The sequence below is a fragment of the Watersipora subatra genome, chromosome 3, assembly GCF_963576615.1.
Source record: "Watersipora subatra chromosome 3, tzWatSuba1.1, whole genome shotgun sequence".
NCBI classification, from domain to species: domain Eukaryota; kingdom Metazoa; phylum Bryozoa; class Gymnolaemata; order Cheilostomatida; family Watersiporidae; genus Watersipora; species Watersipora subatra.
In genome coordinates, this window is record NC_088710.1 from 53011224 (window position 1) to 53034593 (window position 23370).

The 23370-nt window shown below is 36.3% G+C and overlaps 1 protein-coding gene across 3 annotated transcripts; it reads left to right on the forward strand.

Moving 5' to 3' along the window:
• The first annotated feature begins 232 nt into the window (after positions 1-232).
• LOC137391323 (eukaryotic translation initiation factor 2-alpha kinase 1-like) lies at positions 233-20340 on the forward strand. 3 transcript variants are annotated; one of them, XM_068077760.1, is made up of 14 exons: positions 233-350; positions 672-819; positions 971-1198; positions 4151-4317; positions 4481-4651; positions 5045-5210; positions 6970-7061; positions 7663-7768; positions 8334-8440; positions 10654-10774; positions 11090-11184; positions 14720-14860; positions 18262-18357; positions 19703-20340. In XM_068077760.1, exons 2-14 carry the CDS (start codon positions 690-692, stop codon positions 19847-19849), a joined length of 1767 nt encoding a protein of 588 aa, XP_067933861.1. In that variant the 5' UTR covers positions 233-350; positions 672-689; the 3' UTR covers positions 19850-20340. The 3 variants fall into 3 exon arrangements, with proteins under 3 accessions (XP_067933861.1, XP_067933860.1, XP_067933862.1); XM_068077759.1 differs by having other exon boundaries at positions 321-468; XM_068077761.1 differs by having other exon boundaries at positions 321-468; positions 11096-11184.
• The last annotated feature ends 3030 nt before the right edge of the window (positions 20341-23370 follow it).

Genomic DNA, 23370 nt, shown 5'->3' on the forward strand with positions numbered 1-23370 from the left:
TTTATGGAAACATAGTAAGAGATAGTGGTTAGATCGAGCTACAACGCAATGGTTACATCAGCCGGTAACATAAAATCGTATATTAAACTTAGGTTAGGCGTTAGTCTTGAAACAAGTTCCGCACGTTACAACTGACTGAACAATCATTGGGTACTTCAATTGTTTGCAACAGTAACCAACGCTAACGAATAATTCTGCAACAGCTTATCCACGCCTATCATTTTGTCATAAAGTCGCCACTACGCTACGGCAACAAAAGTTAATATTCAGACTTTTTGCTGTAGAGGAAAGAGCTCTCATAAGCACATTGTAATAATTTTTTAAGACAATTTACAATCAACCATTTGCAAGTATGTTTCGTTATTGTCATTAATGCATATAAACATTCTATAAAGAAAAACGTTTCATTCACTGCCTCATTCAAGATGATACTCATTGGATTCCCATCAATAATGGTGCAATGAAACGGTATACATTTGTTGTATGAAATACATGACTATGAAATATTTATCGTAAAATATTAGAGAGCTAATATTAGTTGTTGATTTGACATTTCTGATATATAATACATAGTGCCTAAGCCCAGTTATAATCACCAGTTTGAATTAGGTGTTTCATCGCTCTATCAGTTTGCATTGCATGAACTGACATCGCTATTTTATTTTTGATAGATGATGAGGTGAAGTTCAATGGATGCTCGTGTAAACCAGAACGATAGCGGCACCACTGCAAGAAAGACTTCTGCTACCAGAAGAACCATAACGCAAATTCCACTTCAAGTTTCACACGTTACTACCCAGTTGCCCTCACCTAGCACAGGTCTTAAAAAGAGTTAATAGCTGCCTTTCTATTTAGTCAGAAAACTTCTGCATCACATCGCTATGCGTAATAACGCTACATAATTTGCGTTCTGTGTTTTTAATTCTCCCTGTTACCAGTATCTATACTATTGAATGTTTTTACTTTTTAGACAGTATTGTGTTTTGGGATACTTCAAAATGCTCTTCAACGGCTTCAACTGATTATGATACTCGGAATCAGCAACTGGTGCAGATTTCCAAGAATGCAGGCCAAGCTCCTGTTGTTGTATCAAAAGCGAGGCAGGATGCAAGAGTTCATATCTTTGCTGCTGCCTTGTTGGAGCACATTTGTAGCCTTTATGAGCCAAATGCATCAAAGCGGAAAAAAGTCTTGCAAGGTACTGGCTATATACTTGTCGTTAAGATTAGTTGTAGCGAATATTAGGACACTAACACAAATGTCCATGTTGATTATTTCAATAGCTAATTATTCTCCTACAAATCTAATGCTCTCAGACACACACAGCCTACGCATTTTTACCATGCATAGGTGATGTATATCAATAATTTGAACTACATTAAATATGTAAAAACAAAATGTATATATATATATATATAACTAGCGGAATGCCCGGCGTTGCATGGGTAATGAAATAATTACTCAATGAATTTGTGTAATTTACCTGGTAAGCTAGTATCTTAAGCTAGCTTAAATCTTTACTATAATAAAAGCAGTGCGTGAAGCCAGCTTAATAATCGTTACGCGTAATGATCAAGTGTGTTAGTAATAACCAATAGGACTTTCCATGCGCTTCAAGCATGAGTATGTTACCGATGTAATGAATATGACCACGATTATTCACTGCACGGCCAGTTGGACACAGAGTCTAGTGAATAGAACGTTTGCTCGCAGACCCGGAGAATCCTAGATCAAATCTCGTGCATAGCAGACTTTTTGTTTGTAAAAGTAAAACTTTGTCGTCGGTGTGTTCAGTTAACTGTGTCCAGTTAAACCTTTGAGGTTTATATATATAAATTTTGGTCCATAAACAATAATTATTTTATATTGTAACCAAACACATTTGTAAGTTTTCTCATTCTGAAGACATCTAATAGGACCTAAATGCATAGGGTTAAGTCTCAACATGCAAAATTAATCTATTTCAACTTTTGCTCCATATGTTACAGCCATTGTATGTTGGAGCAAATATGGTTTTAGCAATGCATTGTATTTCATTGACTTCATTCCACAACACAAAATAAATACTTCAGTTAATAACATATTAACATAAATTTCATAGAACTACGTTATGTAAAAAACTATTTAGAAACTAAATAAATGAAATAATAGTCTGTAAAAAGAGGTTTTTAGTGTCACAATATCTTCAGGTTAAAGACAGATGAATTGAGGTGTAGCCTTGGCAATGCAGAAGAGTATGATGCATAGGTAGAGGCGGTGGTAGAGATGCAAAGCTAGTCTAACATAGATTATGTGAACTTTAAAGTATCATAACTGTTTTTTGTTTTTGTAATGAAAGTTTCTACTTTTCATTTTGAATTATTATAGCTAGACTCTCCACTTTTGCTAGTTTCAAACTTTTCTTTTCTTCACATCACTTCTATTTTCTTCTTTGTGGCAACTACCAGACAGTTGTGCGATCTTTTTAAAGAGTTGTCTGGATGTTTGCTCGGGTTTATTTCTTGTTTTAAATCTAGAAAGCACAGGCCTTTTTTACCGTTATCGCAAATCGCGCCAGTTTTTTCTAGAGCCATTATTTTAAGACTAGTGAATGAAGTTACTAAGATTAACCCAAGCCTGTTTAACATTGCTCAAGCATCGCGGAGCCAAACTATGTAAAGGAGAATGATGTGTATATATCTACTGATTAACATAACTGCAATGGTTCGAGAAACTTTAGAGGTGGCAAGTTGAAAATTACTCGCTATGTTAAGACAAATATTTGCTCAACTTCTACATTGCTTTTTACGCAATCTGTTTGTTGAGGGTATTGTAAGTTGAGGTGATTGTAAGTTCAGGTGATTGTAAGTTCAGGTGATTGTAAGTTCAGGTGATTGTAAGTTGAGGTGATTGTAAGTTCAGGTGATTGTAAGTTCAGGTGATTGTAAGTTGAGGTGATTGTAAGTTCAGGTGATTGTAAGTTCAGGTGATTGTAAGTTCAGGTGATTGTAAGTTCAGGTGATTGTAAGTTGAGGTGATTGTAAGTTCAGGTGATTGTAAGTTCAGGTGATTGTAAGTTCAGGTGATTGTAAGTTGAGGTGATTGTAAGTTCAGGTGATTGTAAGTTCAGGTTGGACCACGTAAAGAGTTGTAAGTAACGAATTTTTATATTTGACAAAGAGGCTGCTAAATGCAATGATAGATGGTGTCTTACTCGGAATCTTCAGTAAAGTTGCTGAATTAGTCTGAGGGATAAAACTGGTCAGTGGTTAGTACACTGGTATATGATCAGTGGTTCAGTGGTTAGTAAACTTGTATATGATCAGTGGTTCAGTGGTTAGTACACTGGTATACGATCAGTGGTTCAGTGGTTAGTACACTGGTATATGATCAGTGGTTCAGTGGTTAGTACACTGGTATATGATCAGTGGTTCAGTGGTTAGTACTCTGGTATATGATCAGTGGTTCAGTGGTTAGTACACTGGTATATGATCAGTGGTTCAGTGGTTAGTACTCTGGTATATGATCAGTGGTTCAGTGGTTAGTACACTGGTATATGATCAGTGGTTCAGTGGTTAGTACACTGGTATATGATCAGTGGTTCAGTGGTTAGTGCACTGGTGTATGATCAGTAAGTCAGTGGTTAGTACACTGGTATATGATCAGTGGTTAGTACACTTGTATATGATCAGTGGTTCAGTGGTTAGTACACTGGTATATGATCAGTGGTTCAGTGGTTAGTACACCGGTATATGATCAGTGGTTCAGTGGTTAGTACACTGGTATATGATCGGTGGTTCAGTGGTTAGTACACCGGTATATGGTTCGCATCACACAAGGACCATCGGTGGTCTATGCTCATATGCTTTATTCAACTATCATGCCAGTACTAGCATGTACAAGATACGTCTGGCAGCAGTAACCCCACAATGTGTGGGAAAAGCTAGCGCAAGCAAAATAAAACTGTAGCAACCTGAACTAGGTTGAGGCGCTGCTCTACGACAAAAGGGTTGAATTGGAATTTTGAGAGAGCCTGTGGTTGTATCACTGTGCACCAATAAATGTTTTATTAGTAAAGTTCTGTATCACTTTTATTATTCTCGTTTTGTCTCTCTCGTTTTATCATTCTTGTTTCACTCTCTAATACCAAGTTGATTTATTTTGCTCACAGCACTTTGCACTAAACTCACAGAAAGAGATATGCTCTCACCAATAGCATTCTTAGACATATTCACCATATGGAGAGAAAAGTATAGCATTGGTTTTGGTGAATTGATACAAGCCACAGTGACCATGGTGAATAAGGATTCGTCATTAGAAGCCACTCCATCAACCTTGGTATGTACTTCAGACAAATGGCATATAGCCTGAATTATTTTGCTGCTATACAAATAAGCTTTGATACCTGTTAGCCTTACAATTACTCTATTTGTATAAAACCTCATGCTAGGGTATGATTCCAAAAAGATAAAGATTTAGAAAAGTATGCTTATGTTTGCAGGCTGTTTCAGAGAGCGCACAATTCCAATTGTCACTAATAAGCAAGCCTTCCATCAATGCTCTGATGAGAACTGCATCTGATCCAAGGAGCTCATTCTTCTCTTCTCGCTACTCCAATGATTTCCATGAAATTAAATCCATCGGCTCAGGAGGATTCGGCTCTGTATTTAAGGTACAAAGTCTAAGAATGGTAAATGGTGTGTCTGCTGCTGTCACTTTTCAAACTTCTATGGAATAGAAATTTTAGTAGGTCACTTGAGAGGCATAGCAATGTATGGAACTAGTTTAGGCTTATTTCTACAGCCTAGATGAGCTATCATTAGACACACATGTCACACATAAATCTGAGAGCTTGTAATGGTTTATTTTCTATTTCTATGCTTGGGTTGCTTAGCAGTGCACATGATGAAGTCTTTTATAGATCTCAGGCTCTCTTCTGGTGCGCATCAACTTGGAAGTGTGTTGACCTTTCTTTTTTGAGCTGGGTTAATTACAGTTGGTCTTCAATTATTATAGCCTCGCTGGTACAATCTGATGTAAAGGACATCGCTGCCTTCGGTTGCAGGTGCGAAACAAGTTGGATGAAATGCTGTACGCTATAAAGAAAGTGCGTCTGAAGCATCTGAACCATGAAAAGTGCAGAAAGCTGCTGCGAGAAGTGAAAGTGCTCGCAACTCTTAACCACCCATCTGTGGTCCGCTACAACTCAGCCTGGTTGGAGGCAGACTCAGGTACTATCTCCAACTATCCACTCAACCTTTTCTATTAGCAGCTATTGCGTATTCCATTAGCATAGTGCTTCTAAAATAGTGCGGTGAATCCTGGTAAAGGGGTGTGAAGTTCGATCAAGGAGGGGGGTGCGTTTGACCTCGAGGAACACACTTTTTTTATTTTGATGTTTTTACTGACCTAGAATGAAGTGCAACTGTGCTTAAACTACAGTAGAGGGCAGAGAGCATTCGCTCTAGTGTAGGAGGTTCTGTTTGCACTGATCATACGCTGAACATACGCTGAACATACGCCGAACATATGCGCCCGCTTGAAGCATGAGTATGCACTGTTAAATCTTTTTTGTTACAGTTAATAGAGTTATTCTTTGTTGTAAGCTGATCTATTTTTAATTTTGGTTTTCACTTTAATGTTTATAAAGATAGTGTTATGCAGAGTTAGTGTACATATAATAATTTTATAGACAAATGATACTATTTACGACCGCGCTGCAGTGGTAGAGATGAGATGTTTTCTTCTTTCTAGAGGAGGCTGAGGTATGATAGAAGTTAATTGTAAAGCGCTGTATCAGCAGCACAGGCTGCTGTGTCGTCTCACCATCGTCTCACCATCGTCTCACCATCGTCTCAACATTGTCATCATCTCTCTCATGTTATCGTCTCATCTTTTTCCTAGTTGACTCGTTCCGATTAATGTGTGAATTCATTCACGTGCAGTCAGAATAAATGGAGTTGTTCACTAGACATTTTTTAATCCTCCAAGGTTAACAGTAAGAGCTGTGTTTTTGCTAAGGTGTTGTACTTGTCCTCCACTGCTCAAGATGGTCAGTCATGATCTGTTTAATATTTATGAATCTAACTATTTTGTAACGTTAGTCTCGTAATATATTGTAATTATATCTTCAAGTCAGTCTTGAGTTACCCAAAACTTATCCTTAGCAGAAAAGAATCAGGATCATTTGGTTACTGACGAAGAGAAACATATAAATTCTTCACTGAATATGAATCTATTAGGAAATGTAAAGGTTTCCATAACAAATATAACTTGGTATAGATGCATTGTAATAAAACATTGCTATGTTAAGAGGGTATAGATGCATTGTAATAAAACATTGCTATTTTAAGAGGGTATAGATACATTGTAATAAAACATTGCTATGTTAAGAGGGTATAGATGCATTGTAATAAAACATTGTTATGTTAAGAGTGTATAGATGCATTGTAATAAAACATTGCTATGTTAAGAGGGTATAGATGCATTGTAATAAAACATTGCTATGTTAAGAGGGTATAGATGCATTGTAATAAACATTGCTATGTTAAGAGTGTATAGATGCATTGTAATAAAACATTGCTATGTTAAGAGTGTATAGATGCATTGTAATAAAACATTGCTATGTTAAGAGGGTATAGATGCATTGTAATAAACATTGCTATGTTAAGAGTGTATAGACGCATTGTAATAAAACATTGCTATGTTAAGAGGGTATAGATGCATTGTAATAAAACATTGCTATGTTAAGAGTGTATAGATGCATTGTAATAAAACATTGCTATGTTAAGAGGGTACAGATGCATTGTAATAAAACATTGCTATGTTAAGAGGGTATAGATGCATTGTAATAAACATTGCTATGTTAAGAGTGTATAGATGCATTGTAATAAAACATTGCTATGTTAAAAGTGTATAGATGCATTGTAATAAAACATTGCTATGTTAAGAGTGTATAGATGCATTGTAATAAAACATTGCTATGTTAAGAGGCAAGAATTGAAGAAGTGTCTGCTCAAACAGGAGACAGCTCGTCCGAGGATTCCGTAAGTGGAGCTGCCGCCGGGACTGAGCCTCTAGAGGTGAGAATTCATTGCATGCATAGTCTCAGAACATCCCAGGTTAGAATTTAAAATCGAAAGAACAGAGGTGCATGTCTATATGTCTGATAACATCATGAATTTTGATAGGTGCTAATGATGTTGATTTGCTAATGCATAATCATAGAGGTCCCAATAGCGTGTTGGTCACAGATGTTGGTCATTTTGCATTCATATGAACTCGGATGTAGTGTCTCTATGTATGTCAACACTCCTCTGTTCTATGGAAATTTTAGGTAAAATTTTAATTATAAATAAATTGGAAAGTTGATGCTTCTTTATTTTCCAGAAATTTTAACTTAATGTTCTACTAACTGCCTAACTAACACGCGCTGAGGAGAGGATGCTACTGATTAGGCAACTGGCAGTGCATCAGATTTGCGACCTTCACATTTAATGCCTTTGATATTATGCATTGTGGACTTGCCAAACTTCTCTCAAGGTGAAGTTGCATAAGTTTAAACTAGTAGTTAGTCATGGCCATGATGGTCTCTTCTCCAGAGGATAAGTACAAAAATAAAAATGGCAAGTTTTAGAGAGCCTGATAAGGCGTAAGAATACGATGACTGTCTACTGTTTGTAGAACGCTAGAATTCTTCTCTATATACAAATGGAATTGTGCCACAGTAACCTCCATGACTGGCTTGTCAAACGAAACAAGAGACTCTTCAATGCTTATGTCTACACCGGTAGGTCGGGGAAGGGGTGCGAGGAGTAAGGGAGGATTTGGTGGGGGGGTAGGGGAGAAGAGGGATTGGGGAAAATTGACCTATTTGTACAAAAACAAGGCTGTTCAGCACCCTGTTGTATAGTGTGACTTGGTAGCAAAACGATATGTCACAAACCCTTCTATTTTTGCAGTAGAGGCATCAGTATAAAAAAAACTCAAAATATTTGATTAACACTTCCAAAGATTGGTTTTAGTTGAATTGGTTCACAAACTAGTCCGAAAGTTAGAGCATAAGTCATCTAATGTAACCATTATTAAATAAATTATGTTTTTCGTCATTGAGCCCAGTTAGACTTCTTTTACAGTCAAAAAAGACATGATTGTGCAACACATTAAACCTGAATACAGTTAGTGATACAGCAATCATCAATCCTTAGAACGACCATGTTCAAAATTCATAAGTACTTGTCCTTCATTCAATGAGCAGCTGATATTGAAATGAAAAAGAAAACCTACCTACATAATGTTTTAAGATTCTCTCATCTATGCTGTACTCTGGGATACTGATTGAATGGTTGTTGTAGATGTCTATGCACATATAAATGAATCAGAGAATATGCATTTTATACGCCAGTTGCTCAATGGTCTCGACTATATACATACTCAGGGAATTATTCACAGAGATATAAAGGTGAGTAGTCGGTCATCGAGCCACTTTTATTTATGACAAGTCTTGGCAGGTGGTAATACAAAGAGGTACGATGCAGAGAAACAATAGCCAAGACAATTTTTTACCATAAAAACTGACTTGTGATGGTTCATCACATTTGCAGATTTTTGTCTATCAATTGTGAAGGAACAACTCCAAAATATAATTTCTTAAATATCAGTAATAAATAGTGAGCTTATGTTAGAGCAGGGCTCTACCTGTGGGCAACATGAAATGTTGAAGGAACTACATGAGATAATAGGAAACACAAGCAGCAGAAACTCCAGACCAATATATTCCAGCTAATGAACCTTTAACCGCCGCTTGAGGAAACAGCTAACATTCATATCCACATTTTCGAAGGTTGATTCTTTGTAGCATCCTTCAAATCATGGAACTGCCTGAACCTATGAAAATGAACCTTTCAAAGGAAGCATTTTCTATTATGGGTTTCTTTTAGCGAACAGGCTCTGTAAAAGATCCTTTGACAAACAAAATAATAATTTGAAGATTTCAGCTGTTGTGAATGATGTCTGGTGTTTATTCTAAACTGCATGCCTTAGATTCTGCTCTAGCCGTTAATCTCATATTTCTATAACAAAATAACTTCGATGCAATTTTAATTTCCATTGTTGAAAAATTAATTAGTACAAGATTTTGAATAAACTTCGAAAAATAATCATTTACGTTTCAAATAGAGAACGATAGATAGAAAATTTGAATGAGTTAACAAGCATGGACAATGTGCTTGACGGTGTGTTAGTTCATAAAGTATTTGGTCTTTAATAGAGTTTATTAAATTAGGCTTCGTATGGTCACCTCTGTGTGGAAACTTGTATACTATTATCTTTTGGAAGCATGCAAACACAGTAGTTGGTGAGTATTGTACCCCTAATGCTATTATGAACAGGATTCTAAGAAATGTCTTGATGTCTGAGTTGAAGAGAATGCAATGCTAGTATTATATAGTAATACTATTAGTTATAATAGTAATACTATTAGTTATAATAGTAATACTACTAGTTGTAATAGTAATGCTACTAGTTATAATAGTAATACTATTAGTTATAATAGTAATGCTACTAGTTATAATAGTAATAGTAATACTACTAGTTTTAATAGTAATTCTATTAGTTATAATAGTAATGCTGCTAGTTATAATAGTAATAGTAATGCCACTAGTTATAATAGTGATAGTAATACTACTAGTTATAATAGTAATAGTAATACTACTAGTTATAACAGTAATAGTAATACTACTAGTTGTAATAGTAATTCTATTAGTTATAATAGTAATGCTGCTAGTTATAATAGTAATAGTAATGCCACTAGTTATAATAGTAATAGTAATACTACTAGTTATAATAGTAATAGTAATACTACTAGTTATAACAGTAATAGTAATACTACTAGTTGTAATAGTAATTCTATTAGTTATAATAGTAATGCTGCTAGTTATAATAGTAATAGTAATGCCACTAGTTATAATAGTAATAGTAATACTACTAGTTATAATAGTAATAGTTATACTATTAGTTATAATAGTAATGCTGCTAGTTATAATAGTAATAGTAATGCCACTAGTTATAATAGTAATAGTAATACTACTAGTTATAATAGTAATAGTTATACTATTAGTTATAATAGTAATGCTGCTAGTTATAATAGTAATAGTAATACTACTAGTTATAATAGTAATAGTATTACTACTAGTTATAATAGTAATACTACTAGTTATAATAGTAATAGTAATACTACTAGTTATAATAGTAATGCTGCTAGTTATAACAGTAATAGTAATGCTACTAGTTGTAATAGTAATACTACTAGTTATAATAGTAATGCTACTAGTTGAAACAGTTCTCACACCTAATACCTTATCATTATAATTTGGCTTACATACTGATAGTAGCTGCTTGCTAATTGTGGCACCCACTTTGACTGGATTGTGCACATAGACCCTCATTTTTGTATCCATACTAAGGTTGTAACGGCGTTGGATAAAAATATACATATCAATGACACACATGGCCAACAGCATTCCAGCCTACTATTGATAATGTTATTGATAATGGAATTAAAAAAAGTTTCCAACAGTTAAACTTGTCAAGAGTTTGTCTATTTCTTATGGTAGTTATCAGTTCATAGGCACATAGTAGAATTGTTGTACTTGAACTTGTGTTTTCAATTTGTAGACAAGAAATATTTTTATAGTTGGTCGTGGTGCTCTGAAAATAGGAGATTTTGGTTTAGCTAGAGATGTGGTAGCCACTCCGAGTCCTACAGCGGGAAAGGAGCCAGTCTGGGATATGGCTGGTTAGTACTCATTTCTACACCGAGTCCACACCTTACTTCAACTAAACATTTGTACTGTTCGTTTCAAAAAAGGTGATTTTGCATCATATTCGCAATGCTATTTTTAGTACAGCACTTTAGATGAATATTTGTAGTATTTCTTGATAACAACATGTGTCACTTGTATCATATCTTGATCAAGCTTGGCTCCTTAATTTATTGGTCAGTGTTTTACGCTTCGAAGTATACTCTTACTGAGTTTATTTGTAGATGACTAGCCTAGCCTATTAGTGTGATTTGGGGTCAGCACATCTTTACAAGTGTCTGGTTTTTTAGTTGGAGGGGCTGAAGGTGAGGCCATGTCTAAAGGCATCGGCACAAGTGTGTACTGCTCACCAGAACAGCTTAATAAGCGTAGTTATGATTTCAAGGTACGATGTCTATTATTAATGTTTTTTCCATTTTTTCACTCGTGTAGTCTGTGGATTTGCTTGGCTGCACTAATGTGTTTAGTCTAGCGCAAGTACGGTTCAGTGTCATGTAGGTCAAGGATAAAAACATCTGACCAGAGCAGACCAAACAATATTTGCAAAGATTATTTCATCAACAGCTGCACCCTTATAGATCCAGAGTAGCATCAAACTGCCGGTTTTATGTAAGCAAAACACTATTGTCTACTTACTTTCACATGTAAGTGCTAATATACAGCAAACCGTCTGTATGTAACCAACATTGATGTTACAGTTGTCTATGGCAAATAGTAAAACATGCAAAACAGATAAAAGTTTTTAGGGGGACAAGTGAAAGTTTGAGGATAAAGGAGAGAATAACGCTGACAGGAAAGGTTATTACAAACAAAGGAAGTGGAGAAATATACAAAAATCTAGATAACACAAATTGATAAGCTCAAAAAGGGAGTGCTATAATACCTTCCTTTCAAAAGAGTGCCAACTCTTTGAGAAAGTTTCTCTGTCTTTTCAATGTTATTATTATTGACATTGCTATGTGCTGCTGTTTTTTCATTACGGTGTATGCTATCCAGTGCTATGGTGCAGTCGATGGAGGAAGTCATACGAGTACATTTATGCATAATATTAGTCGATGGAGGAAGTCATACGAGTACATTTATGCATAATATTAGTCGATGGAGGAAGTCATACGAGTACATTTATGCATAATATTAGTCGATGGAGGAAGTCATACGAGTACATTTATGCATAATATTAGTCGATGGAGGAAGTCATACGAGTACATTTATGCATAATATTAGTCGATGGAGGAAGTCATACGAGTACATTTATGCATAATATTAGTCGATGGAGGAAGTCATACGAGTACATTTATGCATAATATTAGTCGATGGAGGAAGTCATACGAGTACATTTATGCATAATATTAGTCGATGGAGGAAGTCATACGAGTACATTTATGCATAATATTAGTCGATGGAGGAAGTCATACGAGTACATTTATGCATAATATTAAGAACTGTTGAAGTAAAAAATCACTTGTTGAAGCTCCAAGTTGTGGGTCTGCGATTAGACAAGTTATGGGTCTGTGATTAGACAAGTTGTGGGTCTGCGATTAGACAAGTTATGGGTCTGTGATTAGACAAGTTGTGGGTCTGTGATTAACTTCTTATGTCAAGGTCGTCGCCTTCTCGGAGGATATACACATCTAAGGCTAAATTAAATGCTCTATAATTGTCAGGATGACCGAGTTGGCAGTAACCATATTCAGTTGAGATGGTGCATGTACATGTAAATTGGATGCTGAGTTGGGTTATAGTAAAAACTGCTGGAGAGGGCGATGCTTTGAAATCATTAAATACAGTAGATTTTATAGGAAATGGAAAGACGACTAGAGCACTTCTAGTAGAATAATTATATTAACAGCACAAGTGATGAAGATGTTTAACAGACTCGCAGTAACTAGTTGCCTGTTATGTCAATATCGCAATGACTCGTATTCTATATAGTCACTCTTGCTTTAGAAGTTTTTTGCAATAATGACATCATCCTCATTGATGTGTTTTTTATAAACAAGTATTTCATGAGAAAATATTTTGATAGTCTGCATATTTTCTGTTGTCTTTTTCATCTGCTAGCAGCAACAAGCAAATTTGACCAATAGTGTTAGATAATTTGACTCGCATCTATAAGCAAACAGATTCGAGAAACATTTGTCTTGTATGCATTTGTTGCATTTTCTGATACAGCTAATTTGTGCTAAAATAATGTAATTATGTGAACATTGACCATCGCTACATCCTGTTACTGTTGCCAAGTTACCCTTTAAACATGTAAACATGGCAGGCTTTGTTTATCTGCATGGCTGATCTGCAGAGACTTGTTGGATTTGATCTCTGTCAAGGTCTTTACACCTAGCCTTCGTTTACTACAGTCCAGTCTTTATATAGAAATTTTTAATAAAAATTAATTAGAAATAGATATAAATTAAGATAGAAATAAATTTTTCAATTAGTTTTTATGAGATCTGCTCAGTGTGTTAGAACATCACATGTTGGAGCAATCACTTCTTTAAAAATGTACTATAATTCATTGCACATCCCAAAAACTTACAATAATAAATAAATAGCGCCAATAATTGTGCATAGTATTTAAAAAGATGCTTTATATAAAACTAAACATGTAAATTAATAAATAGATGTTTATTGTTAGTGTCCCTGAGGGTCACCTGAATAAATGTATCGGCTTGACGATGCATAGGTCTGCATACCTCTATCTATAGGTCTGTAGATAGAGATGGTGATAGAGCAATGCGATGCGGTTTACTTCAACTTGGGTTAAGTAAAGATTATACTAACTTAGTTTATATGGATCGATATTAATAATATCCATTTAGTCGTTGTGTGTGTCTGTCTGTTAGTCCGAGTAAACGCATAAGCATTTCCATATTTTGACTGATTTTATCCACACTTCACATGCATAGGCTCCGTGCCTTCCACCAGGTCTCTAAAATATTTGGTTTCAAAACTGTATGGTTCCTGTGAAGCAACCTCCTAAACATCCACCTGTCTGCTATATGATTGAGAATAAAGGAAATCCCAGGCATCGACATGCTTACGACTAGTAATAAACTTACAGAAATTTTTTATCATAATTTTTTTACGTTTCTTTCTATTTTTGTTTTTACTCATTTCTCACTTTGACCTCCGACACTTCTACACTTTGACCTCCGACACTTCTACACTTTGACCTCCGACACTGTGGTGCTTCTACAGTCTTTACGTTGTTCGTTAATAATTACTTCAAGTGGATGTTCAAATCTTTCCTAAAATCTCACATAATATCTTGTATGTGTCATGCTTTCACATCATATCTTGTATGTGTCATGCTTTCACATAATATCTTGTATGTGTCATGCTTTCACATCATATCTTGTATGTGTCATGCTTTCACATAATATCTTGTATGTGTCATGCTTTCACATTAGCTAATAAACTAAACTCTGTGCTCCTTCAATAGTGCCTGTTGGTAGTGGTTTACACTGTTTCATGCGCCTTCTAAATTATTTGAACTTGTTCTGTGAGCCAAAATGGAGAATTTTGCTCTTTGAATGTCAATCACTCTTATGCCTCTGGCTCCATTCATATGACATGTTGCATAATGTGTGAATCACTCCTGACTGAGTATGTAGCATTCCTGAATAAGCACATATCACTCCTAACTGAGTACATATCATTTCTGACTGAGTACATATCATTTCTGACTGAATACATACCATTCTTACTAAGTACATATCGCTCCTTACTGAGTACATATCACTCCTGACTAACTGCATATCACTCCTTACTGAGTTCATATCATTCCTGACTGAGAATGTATAACTCCTGACTGTGTATATGTCACTCTTGGATGAGAATATGTTACTCTTGACTGAGTATATCTCACACTGACTGAAAAAAACTCACTCCTGACTATTTTACAATGCATATCATTACAGACAGACATCTACAGTGTGGGAATCATGGTGTTTGAGCTCTACTGTCCATTCTCTACCGAGATGGAACGCTATCAGAGCATCAAGACCTTGAGAGAAACAGTGACCATACCTGATGAACTTAAGGAAAGGTGGTCTGACCAGGTGAGACAACTCCTGACTACTCCAAATGCCAGCTAAGTAGGGTTTCATTTATCAAATAAAGACAACAACAACTTTTTGTTTTTTTATGAGATGCCTCAGTGTGCCAAGCTAACTTGCTCATCAATGGAATACGCAAGTTCAGAAAGAAGCCAGTGTGGCTGAAGCTGAAATATCAAAAATTGCTGCAGTTTAATTTGGCAGGCAAGATCAATACTTGAGTTTGATTGGACAAGCACAACCAATGCTGGATTTGGATTGAGCAAGCACAACCAATGATTGCATTTGATTGGGCAGGTGAAACCAATGCTTGAGTTTGGTTTGGCAATGCCTTAGTAGCAAAATTCAATTTTTGCGTACTATCATTTTTCATTAACAGTTTAATCACATCATTTATTCACCAAAACCAGAATCACACAACCTGAACAGGAACAATGTTATTCTTCTTCAGTGGCAAGATTTTTAGTGAGTTTTTGGTGATTAATTATGAGTGAAAGTAATTTTTCTTTCATATGTTCACCATCATTTTATTGCTCATTCTGTTAAAATTCTTTTTGGGATCTTATGAGAGCTCATTGCAAGCTTTGGTTGAGCCAATCCCATTAGCTGCTTTTCACTTATGAGAGCTCATTGCAAGCTTTGGTTGAGCCAATCCCATTAGCTGCTTATGAGAGCTCATTGCAAGCTTTGGTTGAGCCAATCCCATTAGCTGCTTATGAGAGCTCATTGCAAGCTTTGGTTGAGCCAATCCCATTAGCTGCTTATGAGAGCTCATTGCAAGCTTTGGTTGAGCCAATCCCATTAGCTGCTTATGAGAGCTCATTGCAAGCTTTGGTTGAGCCAATCCCATTAGCTGCTTATGAGAGCTCATTGCAAGCTTTGGTTGAGCCAATCCCATTAGCTGCTTATGAGAGCTCATTGCAAGCTTTGGTTGAGCCAATCCCATTAGCTGCTTTTCACTTATGAGAGCTCATTGCAAGCTTTGGTTGAGCCAATCCCATTAGCTGCTTATGAGAGCTCATTGCAAGCTTTGGTTGAGCCAATCCCATTAGCTGCTTTTCAGAAATATCAGTTCGCTCAGTCGAGTGGTCAATAATTAATGCTTATACTGAATATAGCAGCTGATTTATGTGTACAATGGACACACTCGTACATTGCACTCTGACACTCCTATCAGCTTGTACGTTTTACTAATATTTAATGGAAGTTTTTTCCACTGACAGTTTGATATTAACCCATTTAGTCCCATTTAGTCCCTCATAGTATGAATGCTGCAAGATGTGTTCAGAGCCATGCCAGTTAAAAGCTCTCTGACAGGGCAACGAATTAAAAATAAATTGCATGATGAGAACAGAACTACTATTAATATTTTAATTGAATTGAATTATATATGTAGTACCATTCTTATTACAAATGTTCATTGCTGCAGGTGGATGTAGATGTACTTATTTATGTACTTATTTATGTACTTATTTATGCTTATTATTTATCTTATCATCATTGACTTTATCCATTTTTGTGTCAATGGAAATTCTTCGACTCCGTTGACATGTAGAAAAATGGATTATGTTAAAAGATCACTGGCTTGTTTTGCTTTTTTCTCTCATCTGGAAAGGTTAGTTAGCTGTGGGCTCATTTAGGCATGAGTAAGACGATGTTGACTCACTGCAGACAAGTTTTCTTCTCACTTGACAGGCCCAGCAACTTTCATCTCTCGATAGCATTTTAGCGTGAGGTCTACCTTCCATTAGCACTTTAGCGTGAGGTCTACCTTCCATTAGCACTTTAGCGTGAGGTCTACCTTCCATTAGTACTTTAGCGTGAGGTCTACCTTCCATTAGCACTTTAGTGTGAGGTCTACCTTGCAGTAGCATTTTAGCGTGAGGTCTACGTTCATATTATCACTCCTCATGGACATCACACCTTTCCATACATTATAATATAATATATATGTTTTATATATAAATTAATATGTTATAATGTTATATATATATATATTGTGTGTAATACATATTGTGTGGGAAACCGGTCAAGCAAGCCGGTTGGGCTTAGTAACAATTAGCCAGTCGGCTAAGCCATAACTAACTGGCGGCACGTACGCACAGTCAGCCAAGCAAAGAGAAACTGAAGCCAAGAGCCTGAACTGAGTCTAGAAGTGACCAGGCTGGCCAGAAGTACGATCGGTTGGCTGCCAGAAAGCAAAGAACGGACTGGTTGGTCACCGAGCCAGCACTTAGAAAACCAACCAGCTGCCGGGCCAACAGAAGGCGGCCATCCGGCCCCTAGAGATGAAGAGGCAAAACATGAAAGAGGCAAGACAATCGATAACTAGGCAGAGCGCACGAAAGCCTCACCATATGCAGCTCATTGTATGCACAAATATTGATTGTATTTTAATATATTTATATAAATATATTTATACCTATCTATTCGATCAAGTGGTTGGTTTATTGTTAAACAGTAAGGGACTCACGGCAGATCCTTTGCACTGGTGGCACCAGTGGGATCTCTTAGATCTTCAACTCCACACAAGCCAGTGAACCTTCGGTGAACTTCTCTAGGCTATCGTAGTGGTAGTAAGTGAAGAAACCCATGGAGGACGAGTAACCCAAGGCGAGATACTCTACGGGCTGGTGGAGGTTCAGCTGCCTTAACAGTGACAACCTTAGCTAAGCCTTCAATGGATCTTTCTCGTAAAAAAAAGGTGCCGACATGGCTACCAGTCATGCTTGAAGCGCAGGTGAAGACAATGCTGACTCCCCGGATCCCGATCTCGGCTCACCAATTCAAAATGTTTCAATATGCAGATACCAAAGACATGGAATACTTTTTAACCCGTAACCAGAAGGTATCCAAAACCATCTGTTGGACTGAGGCAGCCAGGCTATTACACTTGAGGAAACCTCTAAAGGGTTATGCAGAAAACTGCGTTCACACGAACCAAGTTGAAACCATCTTTGATGCGCTCAGGGGTTCAGGGTTCAATTCGGCCTGTCTCTATGGCAAGCTCAGGCAGAACTGAGTGCCTTGAGGATAGCCACGTGAACCACACTCCATGAGCGTGCTGTCCGAGTATAGCGGCTGGTCTCAATGGCCTATGACGATCTGTCGGACCCTCACCTGACCAACATGGTGAAATAAGTGTTCTGCGAAACACTTCTTTTACCATGTCTATTCTGTAGACTATGTCTATTCTATAGACACCATGTGTATGGAATAGACATATTCTATAGACATGGTGTCTATATAGACATTATCTATGGACATATTATTGACATGTCTATAGAATAGACATATGTCAAGAATGTCTATTCTACACTCGAACTAATTGGTCGGTGTATTGAGGTGGTGCACTAGTCTTGCTGCTTTGTAAGTTAATCAATACGGTTGGTTTATCTCTGCAGATGGACATGCTGTGCATGATGTTAAATAAAGACCCCTTGAAGCGCCCAAGTACTAAAGATCTACTTGGCAGTGGCCTTTACCTTGACAAAGATCAAGTGAGTGATTTTCAAACTAGTAGATGAGCATTAGTTAATAGCTTGAGGTCTCCCTCAAGGCGGTAGAACTTTCTAGAAAATGAAGCTACGTAATTAAAGATGGACTGATAAATCAACCCAAAATTCTAGTAGATTTATCAAGATTTTTTCATTTGAGATTGTTTTTAATGTTCGAAGGGATCTGATTTCCAAAATTGGATGTTTTAAAATCAAACCGACAAAATTTGGTCATGGTTAAAATGTTTGGAAGCAACATACACGTACAAAATGACATCACTAGTTGTTATGTTAGTCGATATCGGCTATTGTGTTCAAGTTGCAGCATTACACATCTTTATTCTGTTGGTCTCTTGGCAATTATAGACGTCATAATTTCACTTTCACTTGGTTTTATCGATTTTAATTTTTAAACATCCTGGCAGTCAGACAACCTCAAACATTAAAAACAATCGCAAATGACAGAAAAATCTCGATACTTTCTGATAAAATGTACTAAAATTTTGTGTGAGTTCATCCTTAAGAATCTAAGAAGTCAAGGATATGTAATTATCATTAATTAGAATACTCAAGTTTATGTTTGCAATAAACTTTAAATGTAATACTGATATCAGCCTATGTTCACACAGATGCTTATATTTCTTTGCGCAAATAGATTTTTGATTTTATTTTTACAAAAAACTGCTTAACCTAATTTTTTTTCATTCCTGATCAACTGTATACATTATATATATATATAAACTGTATACATTGTGTATATATAAGCTGTATACATTGTATATATATATATAAACTGTATACATTGTATATATATATATAAACTGTATACATTGTATATATATAACTGTATACATTGTATATATATAACTGTATACACTGTATATATATAACTGTATACACTGTACATATATAAATTGTATACACTGTATATATATATATATACACAATATAAATATATATATATAAACTGTATACACTGGCTGCTTTGATTTTTTTCGTAATTTTTTTTTCATAAATTTCCAGGAAGACCCTAGAGAGATATTAACATACGCATCTCGCACATGCGCAGTACTAGTCATTTAGACACCAGCACTTTCTAGTTTTGCTAACTGAACATGCGCAACTTAAAGATATGGCTGTGAGATATTGCATACTTTTCATACCGAATAAGTTCAAGCAAGACCTCGGCTTTATTTGGTTGCAGATGAAAGCGCTATGTACCGACCTCCTGTCAGCTTTATGCTAGCTTCTAGGAGCAAGTTTTATTTATGAGAAGCTACACTCATGCATCGACTCACTATCATGAATAAAAATCGAATAATTGTCAATGGCTTACGGTTACTTTCAGATCATATCTCATCTGGAATCTCGAGTTGAGGACCTCGAAAGTCGCCTGGAAGTGTTGAGAAGAGAAAACCAGGTTTTAAAAGAATCTATGAAAATAGAGACAAAAGAGTATAGCTTGTTTCTTAAATGGAAGCGGACACACTCATGACCCCTCTGCTTTTTTCTTGCTTGTATCGCTATTACGCAATAAGCCTTAAGCTTGAGAAGCCCCATATGATATACTTCCTGTAAATTTGTCATGTGACCATCCATAGAACTCTTACTAGAGTTTCTTTTTGTTACATAACGGGTTTGGTCAGCGTAAGAACATGTTTTGTTCAAATGCAAGGGTAAGTGCTATTATTATTATTATATTCTCATGACATTCTAGTATCACTCTGATATGATGATCACTCTATGGTGATCACTCTATGGTGATCACTCTATGATGATGGGTAGATGGGTAATATATAAAAACTATATGTTAATGTAGTTCAGCTCTTGGCATTAATGGAATTATTGTATACACTGTGTACAGCTAATAGCTCTTCTGTACACTGTACACTAGGCTTATAAAAAGATACAATGGGATTACTCTCAGCTTCTTGACAGCTTGCATGTCATTCTGATTTGATGTTTGCTTTACAATCAGCTGTTGTATAATACAGTTATGGAAAATATAACATAGGTGTTACTTCTGTCAAGGTTATGTGATTTCTATATCACAGCTGATTGTTGTTTCATGTCGTTACATCCATAGCCTTTGAGGCTGCACAAACACGCATGATATACGCATGTGTCTTATACTTTTATTACTGGTATAAAAAATTTTATATGCCATTTGACACTCGCGTAAATTCATACGTCTTAGAATATTAGGTAATTGGTATGGTTTACAGAGGGCTTTTGATTATGGTAGATTGCAGTGCAGTGCCATGACCCCACACTTGATGATGCTCAACAAATTCCAGCTATCAACTCCTATAATGAAGATGTCCCAACCCTTTCTCAAACTGACTGTCTAGAAAATAATTTGCCTTGTGCTCCACTGGCTCATCTAGGTTCTAGTTTAACATCTGGTAACATTGATGCATTGTCTCCAGATGATGGTACTCAGCCTATGGAAGATTCTGGAAGTTCTGGTATATACTGTATTGCTACTTTTGTTAAGTGATCTGATAATGAGGTAAACAGTTCAGCCACATTTAGCAATCTTGTACTTGCTGATTGGTCGCTTGTTGATTATGCCAACGCTTTACTGTTGTCAAAGGTAAAGCAACTCCAAGTTAATTCAATCAAAATACACCCTGTTATAGTTAGGTACCTTTAAAACAAGTTCAGTTGGCTAAATGGTAACTATGACCATACCGCATTCAACAAGTTATTAAACCGTTGTCATGACAAAGATACTATAAATTTTTCAGACATTTAGATAATTCGAGGTGAGTTTCACAGTGATTGCATGAAATTAATTATTGCTTTTAACAGATGTAGATGTGGGTCTTGCAAACGATATTGCTGAGATATTGGATGGACTGCATGCCGGGGACCTTATTGGTGTACAAGAATCTGATCCCGTTTTTTCTCAAACTTCGAATGATTTGTATAAGAACATGCAGCAGAGCGAGATGAAGTACCATGCAGCACAATGTCTAGCGATACAAAAAACAGTGAGTGCATAGATATAGTGTGGGATGTAGAAGAATACGGTGCAGTACTACACGCCCTCCGTAGAGCTGCGGTAAAATCGGAATGAAGCTGGGGTTCTGTCTACTCTGTGAGATGCTAGTAGGCAGTAGTGGGAAAGAGCTTGTTAATATCTAGTGCAGATTCTGTAAGCAAATCTACTATCTTTTGTGTGTGAATTTAATTAGGCTACAGGACAGTCCACAGGTTGTTTTGGGAGCTGTGACTTCTGGCTCAGCAATTGTCATTGCCTTCCTCTAGCTTTGTCCACACATTGTGTTCATGCTCTCTGAGGCAGTAGCATAATTTTTGAGGGCAGCCTTTGTATTCATAGACTTGAAAATTTTAGTTAGGTCTGAGTACTTTCTGACACGCGTTGCTTGTTGTATGTGCAGATAACTCCTGAATCACGACACCATGTTATAGCCATCTATGTAATAAAGTTGTGTCATCACATGGAGCTCAGTGACTCAGTTATTCATCTCGCCGTTAATATCATCGATCGCTTTATGATGAAGTCCTCCGTCACATTCCTGTGCTTGCAACTGGTGGCGCTGTCAGCTGTTGCAATTGCTGCTAAAAAGGTATTTTAGATATCATGCTTGGCAATCACTCAGTAGTTCTATGAGTAGCCTGTATTTGTTACAACATACCATTCTGTTCTAAACTTTCTGGCTGCAGTATTTTGTGCTTAATATCTTTGTTGTAGTCATATTCACTCACGTTTTGATGCCTTATACATAACCATCCAGCCTGTTGTTGTTTATTGCCATGTACATATTGATATATGCATTCACATTTAACTAAGGTATGTAGGTCTTCCACAATCTGCATCAATTGGGCGATAACAGGAGTTAACATGATTAACATGATTAACATGGTGTTAACAAACTACTTAGCAATTTTGTGTTAACAGACTACTGGATAACATGGTGTTAACAGACTACTTAACAACTTTGTGTTAACAAAAATCTTGAAAACATGGTGTTAACAGACCGCTTAGCAACTTTCTGTTAACAGGCTACTGGATAACATGGTGTTAACAGACTGCTTAACAACTTTATGTTAACATATTATTTGATAGCATGGTGTTAACAGACTACTTAACAACCTTGTTTTAACAGGCTACTGGATAACATTGTGTTAACAGATTACTTGATAACATGGTATTAACGGATTGTTTCACCTGAACATGGCCAACATAAACTTTGAGAAGCGGTTGCACCCCGAATGTCGCTGTTGCTTCAGCTACTGTTGCTGTCTGTTTTTGTTAGGAGGAGGTTTCACCCCCAAACTTTGCAAAGATATTTGATAACCTGATGAAAGTTCAGCGTTTTCCACAGTATGTCTTCAAGCCTTTTCATTACATTAACATGGAACTGCTTATCCTGAAGAGGCTAGATTTTCAACTTGAAACGTTTACAGACTATAATCTAGTACACTGCATTAAAGACATGTTCCTGGAGGATCACATACTAGAGATGGCCCTGCACGTCAACGACGATGAGCAACAGTAGGCATTACTTCTTTCATCAAACCTTGTAGAGGGAAAGCAAGGCACATTGTCCCTAGGCAATTGCTTTTGATGATTTGTACGCATTATTATTATTGTTATGGCACAATTTTGCTGCAAAAACACACTGCTAGAGGTCTGGCTTTCTCGATGATGAAAAATCAAAAGATCTTAATTGAATTTTAGCGCTTTTAAGGTAATCTTCTTTAGAGTGTAGTGGTTGCTATGAAGATATTTTTAAAAGAGAGAGCAACTCCGATAATGTTGGAAGTTAATTTGCTAGTTGATCACAAGCAATACAATAGAAGATTATCCATTGAATCATTAACTATCCATTGGAGATTTTTATCGATTCTTCTGATAATGCCATGGCAGAATAAACAGTAAATTTTGATGAAATTACTTGTATAAGATAGCAACTGCAACGTGAAAGGAGTTGTTTTTTAAATGGAGGATTTTTAAGATTTCCGCACTGTACAGCAAGGTCTCTG

What these genes read in the sequence shown, in the direction of transcription:
- LOC137391323 (XM_068077760.1), top strand. Translation starts at nt 690, where the DNA reads ATGGATGCTCGTGTAAACCAGAACGATAGCGGCACCACTGCAAGAAAG. An exon ending in GATTCGGCTCTGTATTTAAG is followed by an intron (nt 4,652 to 5,044) that starts GTACAAAGTCTA and finishes CTTCGGTTGCAG; the next exon opens with GTGCGAAACAAGTTGGATGA. An exon ending in AGGAAAGGTGGTCTGACCAG is followed by an intron (nt 14,861 to 18,261) that starts GTGAGACAACTC and finishes TTATCTCTGCAG; the next exon opens with ATGGACATGCTGTGCATGAT.